General features: G+C 41.2%; 1 protein-coding gene across 3 annotated transcripts in view; it reads right to left on the minus strand.

The window, feature by feature from the left end:
- Positions 1–3,117: 3,117 nt before the first annotated feature.
- ECE2 (endothelin converting enzyme 2) overlaps positions 3,118–23,413 on the minus strand; it is a 160,451-nt gene continuing 140,155 nt past the window's right edge. For 2 of the 3 annotated variants that reach the window (XM_075861901.1, XM_075861902.1), the window contains 5 exons: positions 20,602–20,712; positions 9,851–9,918; positions 9,022–9,212; positions 6,470–6,565; positions 3,118–6,265 (listed from right to left, as the gene is read on the minus strand). In XM_075861901.1, coding sequence (XP_075718016.1) covers positions 6,089–6,265; positions 6,470–6,565; positions 9,022–9,212; positions 9,851–9,918; positions 20,602–20,712 — 643 coding nt within the window. In that variant the 3' untranslated portion in view covers positions 3,118–6,088. The remainder of the gene's footprint in view (positions 6,266–6,469; positions 6,566–9,021; positions 9,213–9,850; positions 9,919–20,601; positions 20,713–23,413) is intronic. The other variant, XM_075861900.1, reaches the window with a different exon arrangement.

Raw genomic sequence — 23,413 nt, forward strand, 5'->3', positions numbered from 1 at the left:
CTTTCTTTTATACATACACTTACTATTCCATGTTCTGCATGTATACAACATTATGTAAGGTTGGAAACCATTGTGCTCAGGAGATAAAAGATAGCAGCATAACCAAAAACAATTCATCCATATACGCCAATATAATTAATACTTTAAGGCCTCATGCACACGACCGTAGCCCGACCGTAGCCGTGTGCACGCCCGTGATTTTCGTGTCGGCCGGCTGCGGACTGTCAGCGGACTGTCAGCCGCAAGCCGCCCGCACATGCACATGGCCGGGCCATTGTTTTCAATGAGCCCGGACCGCAACTCCGGACCATAATAGGACATGTCCGTACTTTCTGCGGTCCGGGTTCCCGGGCCGTGCACGGACCGCAAAAACTACGGTCGTGTGCACGGCCCCATAGAAAAGAATGGGTCCGCAATTCTCCCGTGGATTTGCGGGGGAATTGCGGACGCAAAAACACGGTCGTGTGCATGAGGCCTAAAGATGGTATATGCAAAATGAAAGGAACAAAATGTATGTATTAAAAAATTATTGTAGAATATATATATATATATACAGTGAAGGAAATAAGTATTTGATCCCTTGCTGATTTTGTAAGTTTGCCCACTGTCAAAGACATGAGCAGTCTAGAATTTTTAGGCTAGGTTAATTTTACCAGTGAGAGATAGATTATATAAAAAAACAAACAGAAAATCACATAGTCAAAATTATATATATTTATTTGCATTGTGCACAGAGAAATAAGTATTTGATCCCTTTGGCAAACAAGACTTAATACTTGGTGGCAAAACCCTTGTTGGCAAGCACAGCAGTCAGACGTTCTTTGTAGTTGATGATGAGGTTTGCACACATGTTAGATGGAATTTTGGCCCACTCCTCTTTGCAGATCATCTGTAAATCATTAAGATTTCGAGGCTGTCGCTTGGCAACTCGAATCTTCAGCTCCCTCCATAAGTTTTCGATGGGATTAAGGTCTGGAGACTGGCTAGGCCACTCCATGACCTTAATGTGCTTCTTTTTGAGCCACTCCTTTGTTGCCTTGGCTGTATGTTTCGGGTCATTGTCGTGCTGGAAGACCCAGCCACGAGCCATTTTTAATGTCCTGGTGGAGGGAAGGAGGTTGTCACTCAGGATTTGACGGTACATAGCTCCATCCATTCTCCCATTGATGCGGTGAAGTAGTCCTGTGCCCTTAGCAGAGAAACACCCCCAAAACATAATGTTTCCACCTCCATGCTTGACAGTGGGGACAGTGTTCTTTGGGTCATAGGCAGCATTTCTCTTCCTCCAAACACGGCGAGTTGAGTTAATGCCAAAGAGCTCAATTTTAGTCTCATCTGACCACAGCACCTTCTCCCACTCACTCTCAGAATCATCCAGATGTTCATTTGCAAACTTCAGATGGGCCTGTACATGTGCCTTCTTGAGCAGGGGGACCTTGCGGGCACTGCAAGATTTTAATCCATTACGTCGTAATGTGTTACTAATGGTTTTCTTGGTGACTGTGGTCCCAGCTGCCTTGAGATCATTAACAAGTCCCCCCGTGTAGTTTTCGGCTGAGCTCTCACCTTCCTCAGGATCAAGGATACCCCACGAGGTGAGATTTTGCATGGAGCCCCAGATCGATGTTGATTGACAGTCATTTTGTATGTCTTCCATTTTCTTACTATTGCACCAACAGTTGTCTCCTGCTCACCCAGCGTCTTACTTATTGTTTTGTAGCCCATTCCAGCCTTGTGCAGGTCTATGATCTTGTCCCTGATATCCTTAGAAAGCTCTTTGGTCTTGCCCATGTTGTAGAGGTTAGAGTCAGACTGATTAATTGAGTCTGTGGACAGAAGTCTTTTATACAGGTGACCATGTAAGACAGCTGTCTTTAATGCAGGCACCAAGTTGATTTGGAGCGTGTAACTGGTCTGGAGGAGGCTGAACTCTTAATGGTTGGTAGGGGATCAAATACTTATTTCCCTGTGCACAATGCAAATAAATATATATAATTGTGACAATGTGATTTTCAGTTTTTTTTTAATATATAATCTATCTCTCACTGGTAAAATTAACCTAGCCTAAAAATTCTAGACTGCTCATGTCTTTGACAGTGGGCAAATATACAAAATCAGCAAGGGATCAAATACTTATTTCCTTCACTGTATATATAGTATTTAGTCAGCTCTTGTCAAAAGGCAGTAATGTATAAATTATATTTGGAATGTTTTTCTAGGTGTAACCCGCATCCCTTTAGCAATGAATATTGTAATGCTGGTTGGACAAGCATGAGATAACTTATGGCCAAAGTACGGTATGTATATCCCCCCGAAGTACGACAGCCATCTCCCCTGACTCTCCTTGACATGCCTGTTCGGCTTAGCTGAATGGGCATGTTATTTCTATGCTGAGATTAGGATAAATGGCTGAGATGGCAGCTCTAAGGTATAAAACATGAGTACTTTATACGGCTGCCACACACATACAAGTTTTGCAATTTCGGCTATTAAAAGTACACAATGTACATAAGATCTGATAAAACTCTCTTTTTTTCTTACTCTCTCTCTCTCTAAAAATTAGTCTGATAGAAAAATACAATTCCAGACACATTTCAGAAGCCCTAGCTACCCCTTTCAACAGCCATTGGTAAAATTGGAATATGTACAGCTACCTGACTATTACTACTGCACTGCAGTGAGGATTACTTAATACACTTGTTACACTTTTTTTTCGCTTTAAAATAATTCTATATTTATTTACATGGTTATTTATTATTTCCTGCTTATATATCTATACACAGTATTTAGTATAATTTCCTGTTTTGCTAATAAATTATATTATAGGACTGATAACATAAAGATAAATACATAGATATGAGATAGATGATAGATATGGGAATGAGATAGATGATGGGAATGAGATAGATGATGGGAATGAGATAGATGATAGATATGAGATAGATAGATAGATAGATAGATAGATAGATAGATAGATAGATAGATAGATAGATAGATAGATAGATAGATAGATAGATAGATAGATAGATAGATAGATGATAGATAGATAGATAGATAGATAGATAGATAGATAGATAGATAGATAGATAGATAGATAGAAATATATGAGATAGATAGATGATAGATAGATAGATAGATAGATAGATAGATAGATAGATAGATAGATAGATAGATAGATAGATAGATAGATAGATAGATAGATAGAAAGAAATAAATAAATATATGAGATAGATAGATAGATAGATAGATAGATAGATAGATAGATAGATAGATAGATAGATAGATAGATAGATAGATAGATATCCTTACTTTAGTGAGATTTACTATTCTAATAGGGTATAAGGATGCCTATTTATAACGTGTACGCAATATTCTAGTGGTAAATTAGAAGCACTTGTTCGTTGTCATGGGTATCATGTCGTTTTGCTACCCCAGTAGAAATATAGTTTACTTTTTTTTTTATTGATATTCATTGCCAGTTTTTAACCAATGAAATAAGTCTGTTTGTGCAATACATGTTCTTTGTTTTTCTTTTCTCATTTTCTTTCCTTTGGTTCATGCCATCTTTAGTGTATTATTTATAATACAGCATTACATGGATGATTTATATACATTTAGCATGCAATCAGAAAGTGAATTATAATAATAAATGCCATGACGTCAATATAATTTGCTTTGTCTAGTCATGTTAAGTAGCTCACACAACTTCCTGCTACTTTTACATACTACATGCAACGTTGAACACACTCGCAACAACCATAATTTCACCATTCAACCTGCATCACTGTGTACACGCGTATGAAAAACAATAAATCCTATTTAACCCCTTCACCAATAACAAATGTTTAATACTACCATCCTAGTGCTGGCCATACATTTTTCTTTCGACTCCCCCATGCCCCCCGAGCGTGCATGTGTTCTCATAAGGGACAAGGGAGAAGAAAGCTGCTGCCAGACTCCTCTGGCAGTAGCCTATCTTTTTGCAAACAAAAGGATCAGGAATGTTGGAATCCAACATGCCTGACCCTACTCTGCCCGACATCTGTCGTTGGGGGAGAGTTGGTACACCGCCATAGATATTAGATGGTCAGCCAAAATCGCCAGATTCGGGTGACTTACATTTAATGTGTATAGCCAGCTTAGGAAGTCCCCAATGCTAGGGGGGTCACATTCTGACTTTAATGGCATATCCCACACATGTCAGACTGTTCGGTGGCAGCCTGGCTTTAGTAGAAAAAAAATGGAATCTGTATAACCAGTATAACTTGGATACTAGACTGTGAAAACACAGACACAACCCACGTCTTCCCTGTATTTTGCGGTGCACAGAATACAAACAAACAAAAGTATGAAATGAAAATAAAACAGTACCCCACCCATCCAAGGTTTTGACATATCAGCTAGGTGGAAGTACTATAGGCTAGTTTAAAGCTAAAATGTGTTTCATTGCTCTGGTTGCAAAATGCAAGAAAGGAATTTTGCCAAACATGAAAGGGTTAAATACACTTATTAACATTTAATCATGATATTTATTAAAATATGACTTCTTCACACAATAGCAGCAAACATCATCAAACTCTCGCATAAGAAATCTCACTCAGTATTACCATCTTAGGCCATATTCACACACTGAGGATTCTGTCAGGATTTAGGCATGGACTCCGCACCTAAATTCTGACCGGATCCGCTACATTTCACCAGCAATTCATGTGACTGGGGTGTTTTATACCCCAATCACATGCTCAGGAAAATATCCTTCCGGCATTATGAATACGCTATAAATTTTAAAGTCCACAGCATGTTCATTATTGCTGAGGAGTATTCACCAGTGGATTCTCTAAGGGTCAGTTCACACGTAGCGTAGATGCTGCAAATTTTTCCGAAACTGATTTAGTTGTGGAAAATCCGCAGCATAATACAGTAGCTGCGTAAATGCTGAGTGGAAATACAGAAATTGATATGCGGTGTGGTTTTTTAATCCGCGGCATGTCAATTGTACTTGCGTAAACGCTGCCTATTTCTTGCAGGATTTCCCCATTGAATTTAATAGGGAGGTAAAACCAGCAACAAATAGCAGATGTTGCGCTGTTTTGCGGCGGATTCGCTGCGATTCCGCCACAAAAAACGCAACTCAGAACAAAGATCTAATACTTACCCAGAAGTCTGTGTTTCTTCCTCCAGGCCGGACTCCTGGGATGACGTGTCATCCCATGTGACTGCTGCAGCCAATCTCAGGCTGCATCGGTCACATAGGATGAAACATCATCCCAGGGCTGCAGAGCGTCATGACGTCGGAGGGATGTGTCACCATGGTAAATATTCATTTTTTTTCTCTGCAGCGTTCCGCAGCGGGCATACCAGCCGGATAACTGCACCACAATTTGGTGCGTTCTTTTGGGCCGGAATTCCCTGCGGTGCACAGGGCGGATACGCTGCGTACTTTTACGTAGCGTATCCGCCCTGTGTGAACATGCCCTAAAAATATATAATATAGTAGGTGTAGATTTGCAGCAATCATGATGCCACTTACTTCAGGAGACACAAAATACTCAGACAGGTCAGACATTGAGAGACTGTCTGGCAGCTTCCATTGACATTGGTGTTGATTGATGTTAGGATCTGCTAATGTCTACAAGAAGTATATATAAAATCAGCAGGCTGGATGACATGCAGTCATATAATTCATACTATATAGTATATAGTTCATACTAACAATACATTATCTCCGCTAAACATATTCCATAAATATGTTACAACAGGTTTAGGTGTAATCTAGTTGAATAGAAAGTTGGTTCTGTTTTGGGTATATACTATTGAGAACTAGGATTTACATCCCTGGCCACCTAGTGCTTCTTCTCTCTTTGGCAGTGCTGTGTTAATATTCTGTGCTACGTTATCACAACTAGGTACATGTACTCTCGCACATACATTAATCGGCAGTCAATCTCACAGCACACACATATTGTTCATTCAGATGTCAAACAGATTCTCACACCCCTTATCATTCCTCCTAAATGCAACACACAGCCATCACAGATTGCCCAAGCATTCACATTCATAGATCACAGCAGTATTCACATACAGCCTTTCACCACACATCACAGTATTTTCCTGGGTGCATCAGGGTCCCTTTGGGACAGTTGAAATGGTCCGCAAAGTCCCTTGAATTTGACAGGGTCCCAATAACCCTAAATTTGGCTGGACTATGGGGATCTGTAACTAGCCCTTCATGACTGCTCTCAGGGGTCCGCACAGAACACCACACCTGCAAGAGAGAGTAGAGTAACTTAGTTACTGGAAAATATCATCCTTAGGCTGGGTTCACACTATGTGTTTTTAGCATGCGTTTTTTTTTTTTGTTTTGTTTTTTAGGTTGTTTTATTTTCAGTGTGAACCCAGCCTTAGAGCAGTAGGATTGATTAAGATATAGTCAGTGCTATCAAAACAGTTCAATTTATGTTGATGTCACCTGTGCAAATCCAACAAAGAAAAGCTGATGGTTGGTCAGTCTCACTCCAGGCAATCGCTTTTCTTCACCATGTTTCTGTAACCAGGACTTATATGCCTGAAACAAAAGAAATCAGTCAATAGAGGGCGTTTAATATGTAGGGAGAAAATAGTCTATGAGGTTATGGACTTCTTTATATACAGGGTCTATAAAATTAGTTAATAGAGGGGGGTTCCCTGTTCATGGGTCCTCTCGAGCGATTACAAAAAGCGTCATTTCACTCTGGGGACTTGTCCTGTCCTACATTACACAGACAAACCATTGATTTGAATGTGCACTGTGCACTACTACTAAGTTGCCCCTTTGTTAGCACTACTGGCAGGTTTCCCCAAAGACAATTGCTGGGGGGCCCCAGCTGGGGGACACTTTGTGATCTGCTTATCTTCAGGGGACCTTTCTAACAAGGAATTGTCCAAAGAATAGACCTTTGAAACAAGTTTTAGTCAAGGTTGTATGTATAGATAGCTATAGACATAAAGATTTCCCCCTAATCCAAAGAGTGTGCCTGGACCAGGACTGCTTTTAGGGGCACATGAGGGGTACAACTATCGTGGACACTGAGCCTTTGCCTGGGAACTTCCTAAACTCCCTTTGCCCATGAATTGCTCTAACTGATCATAGAGAAAATGGTGCAGCTGTTTAATGACAGCCGAAAACGCCTCTCTTTCCCTTCCTGCAGTAACCCGTACAATCGGTGATGGGCAGGAAGGAGAAGCTGAAGAAGTGGGAAATTTATCAAGAGATTCAAAAAAAAGTTGAAAATGTTGGCGCACGCCGGATTTGCACAAAAATGTGTTACGTTTTTGAGATTTTACATCACTGATCACTTTAAAAAAAAGAGTGGATGAGGCTTAGCGGGAGGGGCGGGCCACACGAGCTTGGCAAATTTACTATAATGTACACCAGAAATTAACATAATTTATAGCGGAAATCTACGGCAGCACGTAGCTGGCATAGATTTCCGTATGTGGCGCACGGACAACCTAAGCACAAGAGACGACTCAATAAATTTATCACATCTTACTCCAGCGTGCTTCTGTCTAACAGTTCATTCAGACGAATGTGAATAACGTCCGTGTGCTGCGCTTGGAAATCACACGCAGCACACGGACCCATTGATTTCATTGGGGCCGTTCACACATGCAGGAGTTTTCACGCAGCGTGAAACTCACTGCATGTCCTATATTGGTGCGTATTCACGCACCTACGCGCCCATTGAAGTCAATGGATGCGCGAAAACCAGACACCGCACACGAATGCACAGAATGTGCAGTGCGTGATTTGCGCAATAATTCAATTGATAATAAAAAGATGTGCTTTGCGAGTGCGTGAATAACACATGCCCCTCGCAAAGCTCACTGATGCATGACGGACCAGATTCACACGCGTTTATGACGTGCGTGAATTTGATACGCTGGTGTTAATATAGCCTAAGACTAGCTTATGAAATGCCAGTCTTAGTAAATTTAGGCCAATGAGCAATGTGTGTATAAAAAAAATGACATAATTAGTAATTTGCAAAACTGCATGTCTTTCCAACAAGTGGTTTTGCTCTATGGGTGACTCTTGGCCGAGTGACAATAATCCGGCATTTATGTATATACCCTTGAGAGTCTTTTACAGTATATAAAAGAAAAACTTATTAACCCTTTTTCTGCAGTGACAATTTTCACAATTTCAACACACATAAATAAAACCCCCATGCCGATATTTTTTCTGATAGAAGACACCTAGCCATTGTGAAAATGCCAACCAGAACTTCATACTCATGGGTGGCTTCATACAATTTTGCATCAAAGCGTAACGTTTTGTAAAATAATGCATAAAAACTGATGTTTGTGGCTGAAAGACTGACCCAAGAAGAGCCTGAGATGCAGAAGTCTTTCTAAAAATAAAAGCTCATGATGTGAAGAGTTCAGATATGTATGCCTCTGCCTACATGGGCATATCTTCACCAAATCACCAGAACTAAAGATACCAAAAATTCCATGATCCAGAAGCTAGTAAACATTCACGGAGTTAATAAATGTCCTAATGAGGCGCAGGGGTTGATTACATCTGTAACTGCTCAGCTTCTCACTCCTTAATAGAAAAAAAAACAAAACTAAATTGGTAGGAGGGGTGATATAATGAGGAATAGTTCCTGTCTCCCCCTCCAGGGGTCACTGCAAGGCTGTACAGGAGGCTTTGATCTTCTCCCTGCTATCGCTTGCAGATATATGGCAATATTATTCAGTCACGTTATGGTGGGATTATTTGTGCACTCTATGGCAATGTTATTCAGTTACTGTTTGGCAGTATTATTCAGTCACTGTATGGCAGGATTATTGTACTATATTACGGTATTATTCAGTCACTGTATGGTGGTATTATTTGGTCACTTTATGGTAGTAGAATTTATTCATTGTATGGCAATATTTTTTGTTCATAGGTGGGACAGGCTCAGGTGAAACAATAGCTCAAATCGACCCTGCACTGAACATAGCACAGATATTTTACATTCTAGCACTCACATGGTATGCTGCCTTTAAGCCACCGTTGTCAGCTATATTCTCCCCAAGTGTCTGGCGTCCATTGACTTTCTCTCCGTTCACACTGTAAGTGTTATATTGACTAACCATGCACTCAGTACGATTTTTAAATGCCTCCAGAGACGAGTTTTGCCACCAAGGACGTAGGTTACCATCCTCATCATACTCGCGGCCTGGAATAGAAATTATATTTAAGAACAGTTAAGCTATACTCTGCTTTCTTGAACTGCACATTAAGCATCGTATACTGTTTAACATTTTGATCTACATAGATCAGGAATGACAAGGTTGGGGGAAAAATAGAACTATATAATGATGACCAACAGATAATTAGACCTGACTGATTTTACCCCATGCGATCCGTACACTTGGGAGTCTTCATGTAGTGAAATAGAACATAACTCGACTTTGTTTAATTACATGATAGAGATCATTTTTGTTCAAGTTTTTTTTGTAAAACTCTGAGGGTATGTTCACACGAGGTCATTACGTCCGTAATTGACGGACGTATTTCGGCCGCAAGTACCGGACCGAACACACTGCAGGGAGCCGGGCTCCTAGCATCATACTTATGTACGACGCTAGGAGTCCCTGCCTAGCTGCAGGACAACTGTCTCGTACTGAAAACATGATTACAGTACGGGACAGTTGTCCGGCAGCAAGGCAGGGACTGCTAGCGTCGTACATAACTATGATGCTAGGAGCCCCATCCTCAGGTCTTGCTATTTTGCATGTTGCAACATTTGATAACATTCTTCTACCATTAAACTCATACACATAAAGCTTTTGACCAATTAAGTATGTCACAAACCTTGATCATCAAATGCATGCGTCAGTTCATGTCCCATCACTACCCCAATACCCCCGAAATTTAGAGCCCTGAAGAAGAAAGAGGAGAAGAGAATGAATGAGAGTACTCATGCTCTGAAGGGAACATGGAAATTAATAAAAAACAAAAGGTTTTTAAAGGGAGACTATGATAAATGCAGAATGAATAAATGGTGATTACAGGATTGCAATAAGAATATTTATGCTATACTCAATCTTTACTGTATGTATAACTAGAAGGTCCTGCCTGTAAAAATATGGCTTTTATATATATAACTCATTAAAGAATAAAGTAACGTTAAAACCAAGCACACCATTGTTTTTCTTGTGAAATTCTCGATAAGTTTGATGTGTCACATAACCCTCTTCCCATTGAAAAAACTAAAGTTGGATACAAAATGTCCGACTTCAAGCCATGGTCAACACCCAGCTTGAAAAGTTTCCCCCCTCCCATATACTAATGTGCCACAAACAGGAAGCTAATATCACCAACCATTCCCATTTTATTTAGGTGTATCCATATAAATGGCCCACCCTATATATATATATATATATATATATATATAATATAAATACATATATATATATATATATATATATATATACATATATATATATTAGGCAGTTTTGAAAAAATGCTGCAGAGTAAGAATGCTTTCAAAAATAGAAGTGCTTACGTTTTTTTTATCAATTAACAAATACAAAGTGAATGAACAGACGATAAATCTTAATCAAATCAATATTTAGTGTGACCACCCTTTGCCTTCAAAACAGTATCAATACTTCTAGGTACACTTGCACACAGTTTTTGAAGGAACGTTATTCCTAACATCTTGGAGAACTAACCACAGATCTGCTTCCTCAAATCATTCTGTCTCTTCATGTCATCCCAGACAGACTCAATGGTATTGAGATCAGGGCTCTGTGGAGGCCATATCATCACTTCCTGGGGTCCTCGATCTTCTTTACGCTGAAGATAGTTCTTAATGACAATGGCTGTATGTTTGGGGAAGTTGTCCTTCTGCAGAATAAATTTGGAGCCAATCAGATGCCTCCCTGATGGTATTGCATGATGGATAAGCATGTCTGCCTGTATTTCTCAGCATTGAGGACACCATTAACCTGACCAAATCCATAACTCCATTTGCTGAAATGCAGCCCCAAACTGGCAAGCAACCTCCACCATGCTTCACTGTTGCCTGGAAACACATTATTGTACCGCTCTCCAGCCGTTCGGCGAACAAACTGACTTCTGTTACAGCTAAATATTTCAAATTTTGACTCATCAGTCCAGAGCACCTGCTGCCATTTTTCTGCCCCCAGTTCCTATGTTTTCATGCATAGTTGAGTCGCTTGGTCTTGTTTCCACATCGAAGGTAGGGCTTTTTGGCCGCAATTCTTCCATGAAGACCACTTCTGGCCAAATTTCTCGGAACAGTAGATGTGTGTACCTGGGTACCACTTGTTTCTGAGCTCATGGCACTGTTGGACATCTTCTGATTTCTAAGGGAAGTAAGAATGATGTGTCTTTGAACTGCTGCACTAAATTTTTTGGCCGTTTCTTTATGCTTCTTCAAAAGGGCTTGAACAGCACATCTTCAAACCCTAGTCTGCTTTGACATTTTTGCCTGGGAGAGACCATGCTGATGCAGTATAAATACCTTGTGTCTTGTTGCTGTGCTCAGTCTTGCCATGGTGGACTTGTGACATAAAACTGGCTTCCACAACCTCACCTTTGTAGCAGCATTTGTCTGTTCCTCACCCAGTTTCAAGCCTCCTACACAGCTGTTTCTATTACAGTTAATGACTGTGTTTCAATCTACATATGAAAATGATGTTCATAGTCACCTGTTTTGTGTAATTGGTTAATCATACACCTGACTAAAATTCTACAAAATCCATGTTTTTATGCAAGTGTATCTAGAAGAATTGATGCTGTTTTGAAGGCAAAGTGTGGTCACACAAAACATTGATTTGATTTAGATTTCTCTTCTGTTCATTCAATTTGTATTTTGTTAATTGATAAAACCATAAGGTTTGAATGTGGATTTTAAATTGGGGTGTCTAAGATGAGGGGTGGGCCCCCATTAGACCATTTCAGTGCCAAATTTGCCCACGTATACACCCCCGAGAAGTGCATTGCTGTTGACGAGTCCCCAGTTCATTTTTTAAGGGAGGTTTCGATTCCACCTGTACCTGCCGAATAAGAGCGCAAGGTATGGCATGAAGATGTACAAGCTGTGCAAAAGTACATCAGGGTACACCTACAAATTTTAAATATATGAAGGCAAGGACACCCCTATTCATCCCCCAGAATGCCCCCCCTTAATGGGAGTTAACGGCAAGATAGTGTGGGATTTGGTACATCCACTGCTAGACAAGGGCTACCACTTCTACTTGGATAATTACTATACCAGTGTACTACTTTTAAAAAGCCTCGATTCAAGAAGTACTGTGGCATGCGGCACATTTCGCAAGAACCAGACAAGCCTCCCTAGGTCGCTGCTTGGGCAAATGAAGAGATGAGAGTAGAGCACAATGCAGCGACAACCTATTGTGTGTCAAGTATAAGAACAAGAGGGATGTCCTTGTATTGACAGCAATACATGGCCATGGCAGAACCCTCGTCCCTGTATGAGGTACCAGTACAGAGACCCTCAAACCCAATTGCATTCTTGACTACAATAAATACATGGGCGGGGTTGATCTCTCACATCAAGTTCTGCAACCATACAATGCCATGCAGAAATCAAGGGTGTGGTACAAGAAGCTGGCCGTGCACATTATGCAAACAGCATTGTATAATGCTTACGTGCTATTCAGATCGTCAGGCCAGCAGGGAACTTTCCCAGAATTTCAGGAGGTGGTAATAAAGTTCCTTATATTTGGAGATCAGAAAGGGGAGGGCCCCAGTACTTCTGGAAGCAACGCCACATGCATTGTGCCAGGGCAACATTTCCCCAATGAAGTTCCCCATACTGGCAAGAAGGGAAAGAGCTTTAAAAATGGCATAAGAAAAGATACCATCTGTCAGTGCGACACGTACCCCGAGAAGCCAGGACTGTGCATGAAGGAGTGTTTTAAAATATACCATACGTTGCTGAAAATCTGATGCTGTTGTTAAACCGCCATTTTATTTACCCTGATGTACCTCACACAGCTACAGTAATATTATGCCGCATGCCACTCTTTCTCTTCTTAGCACTGCCGTGTGCTCAAGCTGTACCTGGAAAGACCACCTAAACACAGCTACACATATATCAGTCCTGCATCCCCCTGGTTTATCAGTGACGTTGCCATGACTGATTTATAATCCAGGACTTTCTCCCCACAATTTTATCCAAACTTTCTAATAAAATTTCTTCTTAGCTCTGCCGTGTGCCTAGGCTGTACCCGAAAGGTCCAGACGAACACAGTTGCACATATTTTAGTCCTGTATTCGTGTGGCTGATCATTGACTTTCATTCAAACTTTATCCAAACAATCCAGATTTCCAACTTTATCCAAATTTTATGCAAACTTATACCAAGTTATATAAACTTTTCAGTATAAATGTTATAGAAATTTTTATACCAAAAACCATTCAGGCAAAATCTAAGCTCCAAAAGCTAACTGGTGCTCCTTCCCTTCTGAGCCCTGCCATGTGCTCAGGCAGCAGATAATGGCCACATGTGGGGTATTTCTGTACCCAGGAGAACCTGCGCAACAATTTATGGTGGGAGTATCTGCGATAACACACGCTTGACACAACATATTGGGCACTGAATTTGCATAATTGTGAAAAAATGTTAATTTTTCATTCTTTGCATCAAATTCCGGAAAACTCCTGTGGGGTCAAAATGCTCACTACACCCCTAGATTAATTCCTTCACGGGTGTAGGTTCCAAAATAGGGTCACTTCTTGGGGGTTTCCACTGTACTGGTACCTCAGGGGCTCTGCAAACACAACTTGGCGCTTGACAAAAATTCCAGCAAAATCTGTGCTCAAAAGCAAAATAGTGCTCCTTCCCTTCTGAGCCCCGTCGTGTGCCCAGGCAGCAGATAATGGCCACATGTGGGGTATTGCCGTACCCGGGAGAACATGCTTTCCAATTTTTTTGTTGGAGTATCTCCGTTAACACAAGCTGGGCACAACCTATTGGGCACTGAAATGCCATAATTGTGAAAAAATTTTAATTTTTTCTTCTTTGCATCAAATTCTGAAAAACTCCAGTGGGGTCAAAGTGCTAACTACAACCCTAGAAAAAAATTCCTTGAGGGGTGTAGTTTTCAAAATAGGGCCAATTCTTGGGGGTTACCACTGTACTGGTACCTCAGGGGCTCTGCAAACACAAGATGGCTGTTATGAAATTGAAACTTGAGCAATTCTCCAAAGGCTGCTGGAGACTGCCGGGAGAAAGCGTACAAATAAATCTGCAACCTCAAATCAGTCACAACTCTGATCGACAGAGTCTAAGTCTACTCTAAGGTTTTCGCCAGAGCCGACCGCAAGCCGGGATGGTCTTTACTGCATAGAACCCAGGTTGTCTTAGCAGAGTTCAGTGTTGGATAAGAGGTGAAATGCAGGCAAACCTGAACAGGAACCAGACAGCCAGAGGGTAAACAGAACGTCCAAAACAGCAAGCAAGTGGATATCAGGTAAAGCAGAGGTGAGAACCAGCCCGAAACAGATATTGGTAAAAAAGAGTAAGCCAAATACACGCCGAGATCAATTTTCAAGAAGTCCAGAAGTCAGAGGTAAACGGTGTAGGTAAGTAGCTTGATCAAAACACATGCAGACAGGAAATTTACAAGCATAGAACAGGTGGAGGAAGCCAGGTATAAATACTAACCCTACACCTGATAGGCAGAAGGAAAAAGAAAAGAGATAGGCTCAAAGTAAAACCAGAACCGCCCAGAAGCTAGAACAGTAGTCATGGTGATCTTAAGGGAACAGGCATTTTCCTAACAATGGCACTTGAAAAATATTCCAGAAAAATCTGTGCTCAAAATCCCAATGGTGCTTCTGAGCCCTGCTATGTGCCCAAACAACATTTTAGGACCACATATGGAGTATTTCCATACTCTAGAGAAGTTACTTTACAAATGTTGGGGGGCTTTTTCTTCTTTATTCATTGTGGAAATTGTTTTTTTTTTAGCTAAAACATCTTATTGGGAAAAATGTAAATTTTTCGTTTTCACGTCCAAATTTTAATAAAATCTATGAAACACCTGTCTGGTCAAAATGCTCACTACACCACTGGATGAATTCCTCAAGGGGTGTAGTTTCCAAAATGGGGTATTTTTTGGGGTGTTTCCTTTGTTTTGCTACCATAGGACCGCTTCAAACCTCACATTGTGCCTAAAATATAATCTAATAAAAAGGTGTCCCCAAAATCTACTAGGTGCTCCATTGCTTCTGAGGCCTGTGCTTCAGTAAATTAGCATACTAGGGCCACATGTGGAATATTTCTAAAAATTGCAGAATCTGTGCAATAAATATTGAGTTGCGTTTCTATGGTAAAACCTTCTTTGTTACAGAAAAAAAAGGATTAAAAATGAATTTCTGCAAAAAAAATGAAATTTGTAAATTTCACCCCTACTTTGCTTTAATTCTTGTAAAACGCCTAAAGGATTAAGAAACTTTCTAAACGATGTTTTTAATACTTTGAGGGGTGCAGTTTTTTAAATGGGGTGACTTATGGTGGTTTGTATTGTATGGGCCCCTCAACGCCACTTTACAACTGAACTGGTCCATATAAAAATAGCCTTTTGAAATGTTCTTGAAAATGTCAGAAATCTCTGCTAAAGTTCTAAGCCTTGTAACGTCCTAGAAAAATAAAAGTATGTTCAAATACGATTCCAATCTGAAGTAGACATATGGGGATGTTAATTAGCAACTATTTTGTGTGGTATAACTATCTGTCTTAGGGCTCATTCACACGAACGTGAATCTCGTCCGTGTGACGGCCATTAAAACAATGGCCGTCACATGGACCCATGTATTTCAATGGGGCCGTTCACACGACCGTTGTTTCAACGAAGCATGTGAACGGTCCGTTGAAAAATAGGATATGTCCTATTTTACTGCTTGTCACGCATCCCTTCATAGATTCTAGTCTCTGGGGGATCCTTGACAACGCGTCTTGCACGGGTCCACCTCAAATGTGGAAAACTGTAGTTTTTCATGTACGAGGTGGGCTACGTCCGTGTGAATGTAGCCTTACAAGCAGATATATTTAAATTTAGGAAAATGCTAATTTTTGAAATTTTTCACACAACTTTGGTGTTTTTCACAATTAAATACTGAATGTAACGACCAAATTTTACCAGTAACATAAAGTCCAATGTGTTACGAGAAAACAACTCAAAATCGCTTGGATAGGTAAAAGTATTCCAAAGTTATTACCACAAGTGACACATGTCAGATTTCAAAAATGGGGCTGCGTCCTGAACGTGCCAACTAGTCCACATCCTTAAGGGGTTAATAATTCCGGTATGTATCTGTTTATATCTTTATACTTGACACGCTCTATGGTATTCATAGTTGCCCCCAATTGCAAAAAACAGCAGATTCGCCTCTGCTATACAGAGAACAATGTTTTAGGTCACATGGGTATGTTATACACTTATCCAGGTTGGCCAATAGAGTCCTCACCGTGGCAATCATTTTGGAAGCGGCTTGCCAGAGTGTGGACTCTGTTGGGATTTATGCTCCTAGGGGTTCTTTTAGTTTCTGTAACCTTGGTGAATGCAGGTGTATGCTGGACGTTAGTTATTTAAGGTTTTAATCCCTTCCCAACGTATGACGTATACCTACGTCATAGACGAGTATGGGGAAGTATGGAGCGGGCTCACGGGCTACAATGCGGGTGTCGGCTGTATATTACAGCCGACACTTTATAGTAACGAGTGGGATTGCACTCGAGCGCAATCCCGCTCGTTTAACCCATTAAATGCCGCGGTCAGCGACCACTGCATTTAAATCATTATAAAGACAGGGGCGACCCTCTCCATCAGCTCATCACCCCTCCCCCGTGATGCCATTGCGGGATGCAGATGGTTGCTATGGCAGCCTGGGGGCCTAATGAAGACCTCCAGGTCTGCCATCTTTGTGCTTCAATTAAGCCCTGCCTCTGGGCTTAATTGATCCGATCGCTGGTTCAAGTCCCCTAGGGAGACTAATAAAAAAAGTATAAATCGGTTAAATAAAGGTTTTTTTTTACATACAAAAAAGATTATATACATATAATAAAAGTTAAGAAAAACAACTTTTTCCATGTTTCCCCTAAAGCATTATAAAAAAATAAATAAATAAACATAATTGGTATCGCCGTGTCCTTAACACCTTCCCGACCGCCCACTGTCTTTTGACGTCAGGCGGTGCGGGTGCTTAGTCTACAGAGACGTCTTTTGGCGTCGCTGTAGATTAGGCTGATGATCGCTCGTGTGAATGCTCATCCTCTAAGCAGGAGCTGTAACTAACAGCTCCTGATCTTAGAGCAGCCTCCTGAACACAGCTGGGGTCGGCAAACATTCGGACCCCAGCTGTTTAACCCTTTGATTACCGCGGTCCGTGACCGCGGCATGATCAAAGGGAATTCCCCTCTTTGATCGCATCACCGGGATTCCAGTGATGCGATCAAACAATGGGGAATCCCTCTGCAGTCAGCCCTGGGGACCTACAAAGGACCCCAGGGCTGTCTGTTCCGTGTGCCTGCTGTTCGGGCACACTATGTGCTGCCCGATCAGCAGCCTGTGTCATAGTGACACAGTGTAATGTATTAGCGTACAGAAGTATGCGAATACATTACAAGTAAAAAATAAAGTTGCAAATAAAGTTATCCCTTGATGGGATTAAAAAAATAAATAAATAACAAAAACAAATAAATAAATAAATAAAAGTCCCAAAAAGTCTTTATTTTGCATTAAATACATTTTATTGCCCCTACACTAAATAAAAACAAAAAACCTACGCATATTAGGTATCTACACGACCGTAATAACCTGAAGAATTAATCGAATCAGTTATTTAGCGTGAAACGTGAACGGGATAAAAAACAAACAAAAAAAACTATTCCGAGAATCGCTTTTTCCTATATTCACGGCGTAAAAAATTTTTTTTTTACCCCCAAACTGTGGGGAAAAAAAAATACTATTTCTCTCGCATAAAACAAGGCCTCATACAGCCACATCGATGAAAAAATAAAAAAGTTATGGCTGCTGAAACGCAGAGAGGCAAAAACAGAAAAATTGAGCTGGTCATTAAGGTCTTTTCAGGCCCGGTCATTAAGGGGTTAAAAGTCTGTTTTCCATTTGTTTTGAGTAAATCAATAGTGCAGTCGACTGCGCTATTGATTCCGTCAAAAGAAACGGAAACCTTATACAACGGTGACAAATGGAAACCATAAGCAATGGAAGCATTACCATTGAAATCAATGGTAATGCAAACTGAACCTATGGTTTCCGTTTGCCTTCCCATTGAGGGGTTCCTCCGACGGAAAGGTCAGACGGAACCCCTCAACGGAAACCAACGCTGAAGTGAACAGGCCCAAAGAGTTCAAGGTGTTGACTCGGCCTCCAAATTCCCTAGATCTCAATCTGATTAGAACATGCTGGAAAAACAATCCATGGAGGCCCCAGCTAGCAACTTACAGGACTTCAAGGATCTGCTGCTAAAATATTGGCGCCAGATACAACAGGACACGTTAAAAAGTGTAGTGGAGGCCATGCTCTGACGGGTCAGAGCTATTTTGGCGGCATTAGGGGGACCTACATAATCTTAGGCAGGTTGTTTTAATGTTATGTTATGTCTGAATGGTTTATACATTATATACATATGTAATTATGTGTATGTATGTATTTTGACAGACCATGTGGAGAGGTTGTGGATGGGGTCTATATTTCCCCAAGATTTCTGTCTTCTGCTATCTGAAAACAACCAGGGACTAAATTCAGCAGAGAATGTGGTTCTCCCTCTACAATAGGTTTTATCTAAAACCTGGAAAAGGGCCTGGTTGTTGGAGTGGGGAGAGATGGGTGGGTTCCCACTCCATCCACACAGTCCTGGTCTTGTGCTGTCTAGCTATTAATCAGGGGTCAGGTGTGATAGCCCTTTAAAAAGGCTGCAGTTCAGTCCCACTCTCTCAGCCGTGGGAGAGGAGCTTGTGAGAGCAAAACGACTGCATTCATAACAGGTTGTATGGTCTGCATGGTTTATGGTGCCAGGCATTAGGCCTGCACTGTGTTAGTTAGGATACCTACTGTATAGTTAGTGCCGGACAGGCATAGAGTTTTATTTTATTTGTTTTCTTTTTATTCATGTACAACCTGTAAATAAAACTGGCTCAGGCCAGTAGTACCACATCTTTGCTGTGCAGACTGAAATTTACTGGCGTGTTTGATACCGAGTGCCCGTCTACCCCAGGAGACGACTCTCCCGCTACCTAATTCCCTTACTATATATATATATATATATATATATATAGTCTATTCGGGTTATAACTATTGAAATGAACTATGACTTTAAGCGGAATGTTCTCTAATATGTATGAAACTGCATAAATTCACTGGAAAACTGCCTTTACTTAGGGAGCAAACAGGTAAGGTGGCTTAAAGTGATGATTACTGGGAAAATATTCAAGGAAGGAATCTGTCCTTGTACACCGGATAAGTGATAAATGTCTGATCACTGGGACCCCATCACTGGCCCCGAGCCCCCCGTTCCTCCTCACTGCACCCCCCACATGCGCCCTGCCACTCCATTCAATGTCTATTGGGATGACGGAAACAGTTGAGCGCTGTATTTGGCTATCTCCATTAGTCCAATAGACTTTGAATAGTGTGGCACCGCGCATGCTTCACCACTGCTCTATTCGAAGTCGTCTCCACAGTGACCATGCACTGAGGAGGAATGGGAGACTCCGGACCCCCATTGTATTGATCATGGGGTTTCCAGTGATCAGACATTTATCATCTATCCTGTGGATAGATTATAAATGCTGATCTTGGGACAACCCTATTAAAGTGTATCTAAACTTTTGACAAAGTTCTGACATGTCATAGTGACATGTCAGAAGTTTCGATTGGTGGGGGTCCGAGCACTGAGACCCCCACCAATCGCTAGAACGAAGCAGCTGAAGCGCTCGTGTGAGCGCTCAGCCGCTTTGGGTCTGTTCAGCTTTTTCCGGAAATAAATTTATCGGTGTACGGACACAATAGAGAGTCTATGAGCCCGTACTCCGATACATCGTATTTCCGGAAAAAGCCGAAGTTTGTGAGAAGTTTGTTAAACGTTTAGCTACAATTTAAGTGCTTCGCGGCATATACCATATTCTACACGGAAGGTTCTTTTTAATATTTTTTACTAGGGGTAGAACCACAATGGAGTCCCTGCTGGTGCTAATTCATGCAATCACCCTAATTTCTCCTGGGACATGAGAGCCCATCGCTTGTTGCCACCACTTCGCAATCTTTTTAGGAGAGAAGGATGGCATAAACATAGCTATTTTCTAATATTACTGTGACTGTGTAAAGTAGGAGTTCTGTACAGGTTTGCACAGTCCACATTAAACAGGGATGGGATCATCTCTATCTGGTGCCCCATAGCAGCTTCATGGGCTTTGGCTATGTTATGTATGCTTTTAGTTTTTGTTTTTTTGTTTTTAAAAACAACAACATATTTAACTGCTTGAATGAAAACATTTATGTAACATTTCCTTATTCTGGCTAGGATAAGTATGAAAGCACACATACTTTGGGTGTGTGGGAGCATAGAACGGAGCCTGGAGGATTCCTGCTGGGAAGACAATTTCATTCTTGTTTGGCAAATAATAAGCGTTGACTGTCTGGGGTGTCATACTCCATCTGCAGAGAAAATTAGACATATGGAAAATTCTTCTTAGTTTTTCATTTACCTCCTAATGTGAAATATGGTTTTATACAGGTCACTGATTTTTCAGGCAAATGTTAATGCTTTTTTCCAGCAAGAAGTCTATATATATATATTTTTTTAAATCAGACGTTTTATTGAATTACATAATCCAAAATACAGCTGACACATACAATAAAGAATATTTATTTCTAATAATACATTGTACACTTATGTCAGACCTTAATCCTTGTCATAATACACAGACTCTATAAGGGCCTGTTCACATCACCGTTCGCTTTACATTCCGGGGTTCCGTCTGAGGTTTCCGTCAGATGAACCCTGCAACGGAAAGTGAAACTGAAATCACAGCTTCCGTTTCAGTCACCATTGATATCAATGGTGACGGAAACATCGCTAATGGTTTCCGTTCGTCATCATTCCGGCAGGTTTCCGGTTTTCCGACGGAATCAATAGCGTAGTCGACTCTGCTATTGATTCCGTCAGAAAACCGAAAACTTGCCGGAATGGTGATGAACAGAAACCATTAGCGATGTTTCCGTCACCATTGAGATCAATGGTGACTGAAACGGAAGCTGTGCTTTCACTTTCACTTTCCGTTGCGGGGTTCACCCGACGGAAACCTCCGACGGAACCCCGGAACGGAAATTAACGATTATGTGAACAGGCCCTTACCCTTATATCCCTGTAGAATATCAATCCCTGCCATGAATTCTCATTTAGGAATCTCCAAAAACACAACTCCCCATACCATTTCACATTCCCGGTACATTAATATGATTAAACCATGTGACACAGCTGTATGCAGTCAAACACATCTCTCCATGAACCCCTTACCCCCGCCCCCCAAAACCAACCAACCCCCCCTTCCCGACTGCAGTACTTAGTACCCTCCCAATCTCTCTAAGCCGATTATCTTGCCACAGTATATTCCAGATCATATGCATTCATTAGATGACCTTATGAGATCCCTTCCGGTCCAACCAATCCATGACTTTGCAACCATTTTCCCCATTGTTTGTCATATTTGTGCAATGCCCCGCGTTTAAGATATATTAGTTTTTCTAAAGATATAGTATGATTGACATAGCTTACCAGCTCAGGTAAGCCAGGAGGATCCCTCTGTAACCAATATTTTGCAATCAGCTTTCTTGCATGATATAACACCTTTTTAAGAGACATAATTTCAGCTCGATCTCCCCCCTCCCCTCCCATGCACCCCAGAAGATAGACCTTAGGATCTAACGGAAGATCCCTCCCATACACCCTTGTTAGCATACCCCGAACCTCCCCCCAATACCCGTGTAAAGCTGAGCAATCCCAAAACATGTGTTTTAAATCAGCCCCATCAGACGAGCATCTAGGACACTCTGCTGATGACCTAATCTGCATTTGCCATAACACCTTAGGCGTCCTATACACCCTATGTATCAAAAACAGTTGCGATCTCCTATGCGCTATACTAATGGATAACTCTTTTGGAGACTCCAATATTACTTCCCATTCCTCAGTAGTAAGGGCCACAACATCACCTTCCCATTTGCCTTCCCATTTGCCTTTTATCTCCGCCATAGGATCCCCCAAGAATTTGGTGAGTAAGGTGCTATATAACAAGGATATAATACCCTTCATGCCCCTAGCTCCCAAAACATGTTCCACCACTCCCAAGGTGGAGCAACTCAAGTCCACCGTCCTAGCCTGTGCTTGAGCGGAATGTCGCAATTGTAGGTATTGATAGACTAGTCTATGTGGAAGCTCAAACCCTTTCTGCAATTGAGAGAACCACTTTAAAATCCCTCCTTCATAAAGCTGACAAACCAAGCTAACCCCTTTTTGCTCCCACTCCTGAAAGCCTTCCAAAGTAGCAAATTCCCACAGATACGGGTTGTTCCATATTGGCATATAATTTCAGCATCCTGTAACTCCCAACAATTTTTTGCATTCCCACCATACCTTCGGTAAAACCAACAAAGTCGGTTTACCTCCCGCCTCCGTCCTCAGTTTATGTGATTCCAATGCTTCCATCAAATCAGTTTGCTGGCCTAGATAAAATAACAATTTACCACATGAATCCCACTGGGCCCTTTCTTTCCATCCCTTAAGGTGTTGCAGATGAGCCTCTAAATAGTATACCCATGCATTAGTAGAGCTAATCCTCCCTGCTCTTTCGGCAATTGCAATTTTTTTAATTTCATCCTAGGGATCCCCTTTTCCATAACAAATCTCGAAACAAATTATGTATCCTCCTAAACCAATATTTAGGCAACCACACTGGGGCATTATGTACAACATAAAGAATCTGAGGCATCAGAACCATTTATCAGATTTGCGCTGCCCAAAGCCCACAATGGCAGTCCAAGCCAAAGCTTAATCTTATCGTTCAGTCTCCCCAACAGGGGCTGCACATTCAGAGCTATAAATTCCTGTACCCTTGCCGAGACACGAATTACAATTCCTTCACACAAGGGATAATCACCCCTCCCACAACCAGCGGTGTAGCCAGTGATGTGATCGGTAACAGTGCTGACTTATTCCAATTAATTCTCAATCCCGAGAATCTACCAAAACGCTTGAAGTCTATATTTTTAATTATTATATATTATATAAAGGTTTAAGGTATGTTCACATGCAAATTCAAAAACGTCTGAAAATACGTAGCTGTTTCCAAGGGAAAAC

The sequence above is a fragment of the Rhinoderma darwinii genome, chromosome 4, assembly GCF_050947455.1.
Source record: "Rhinoderma darwinii isolate aRhiDar2 chromosome 4, aRhiDar2.hap1, whole genome shotgun sequence".
In the NCBI taxonomy this organism is placed as follows: domain Eukaryota; kingdom Metazoa; phylum Chordata; class Amphibia; order Anura; family Rhinodermatidae; genus Rhinoderma; species Rhinoderma darwinii.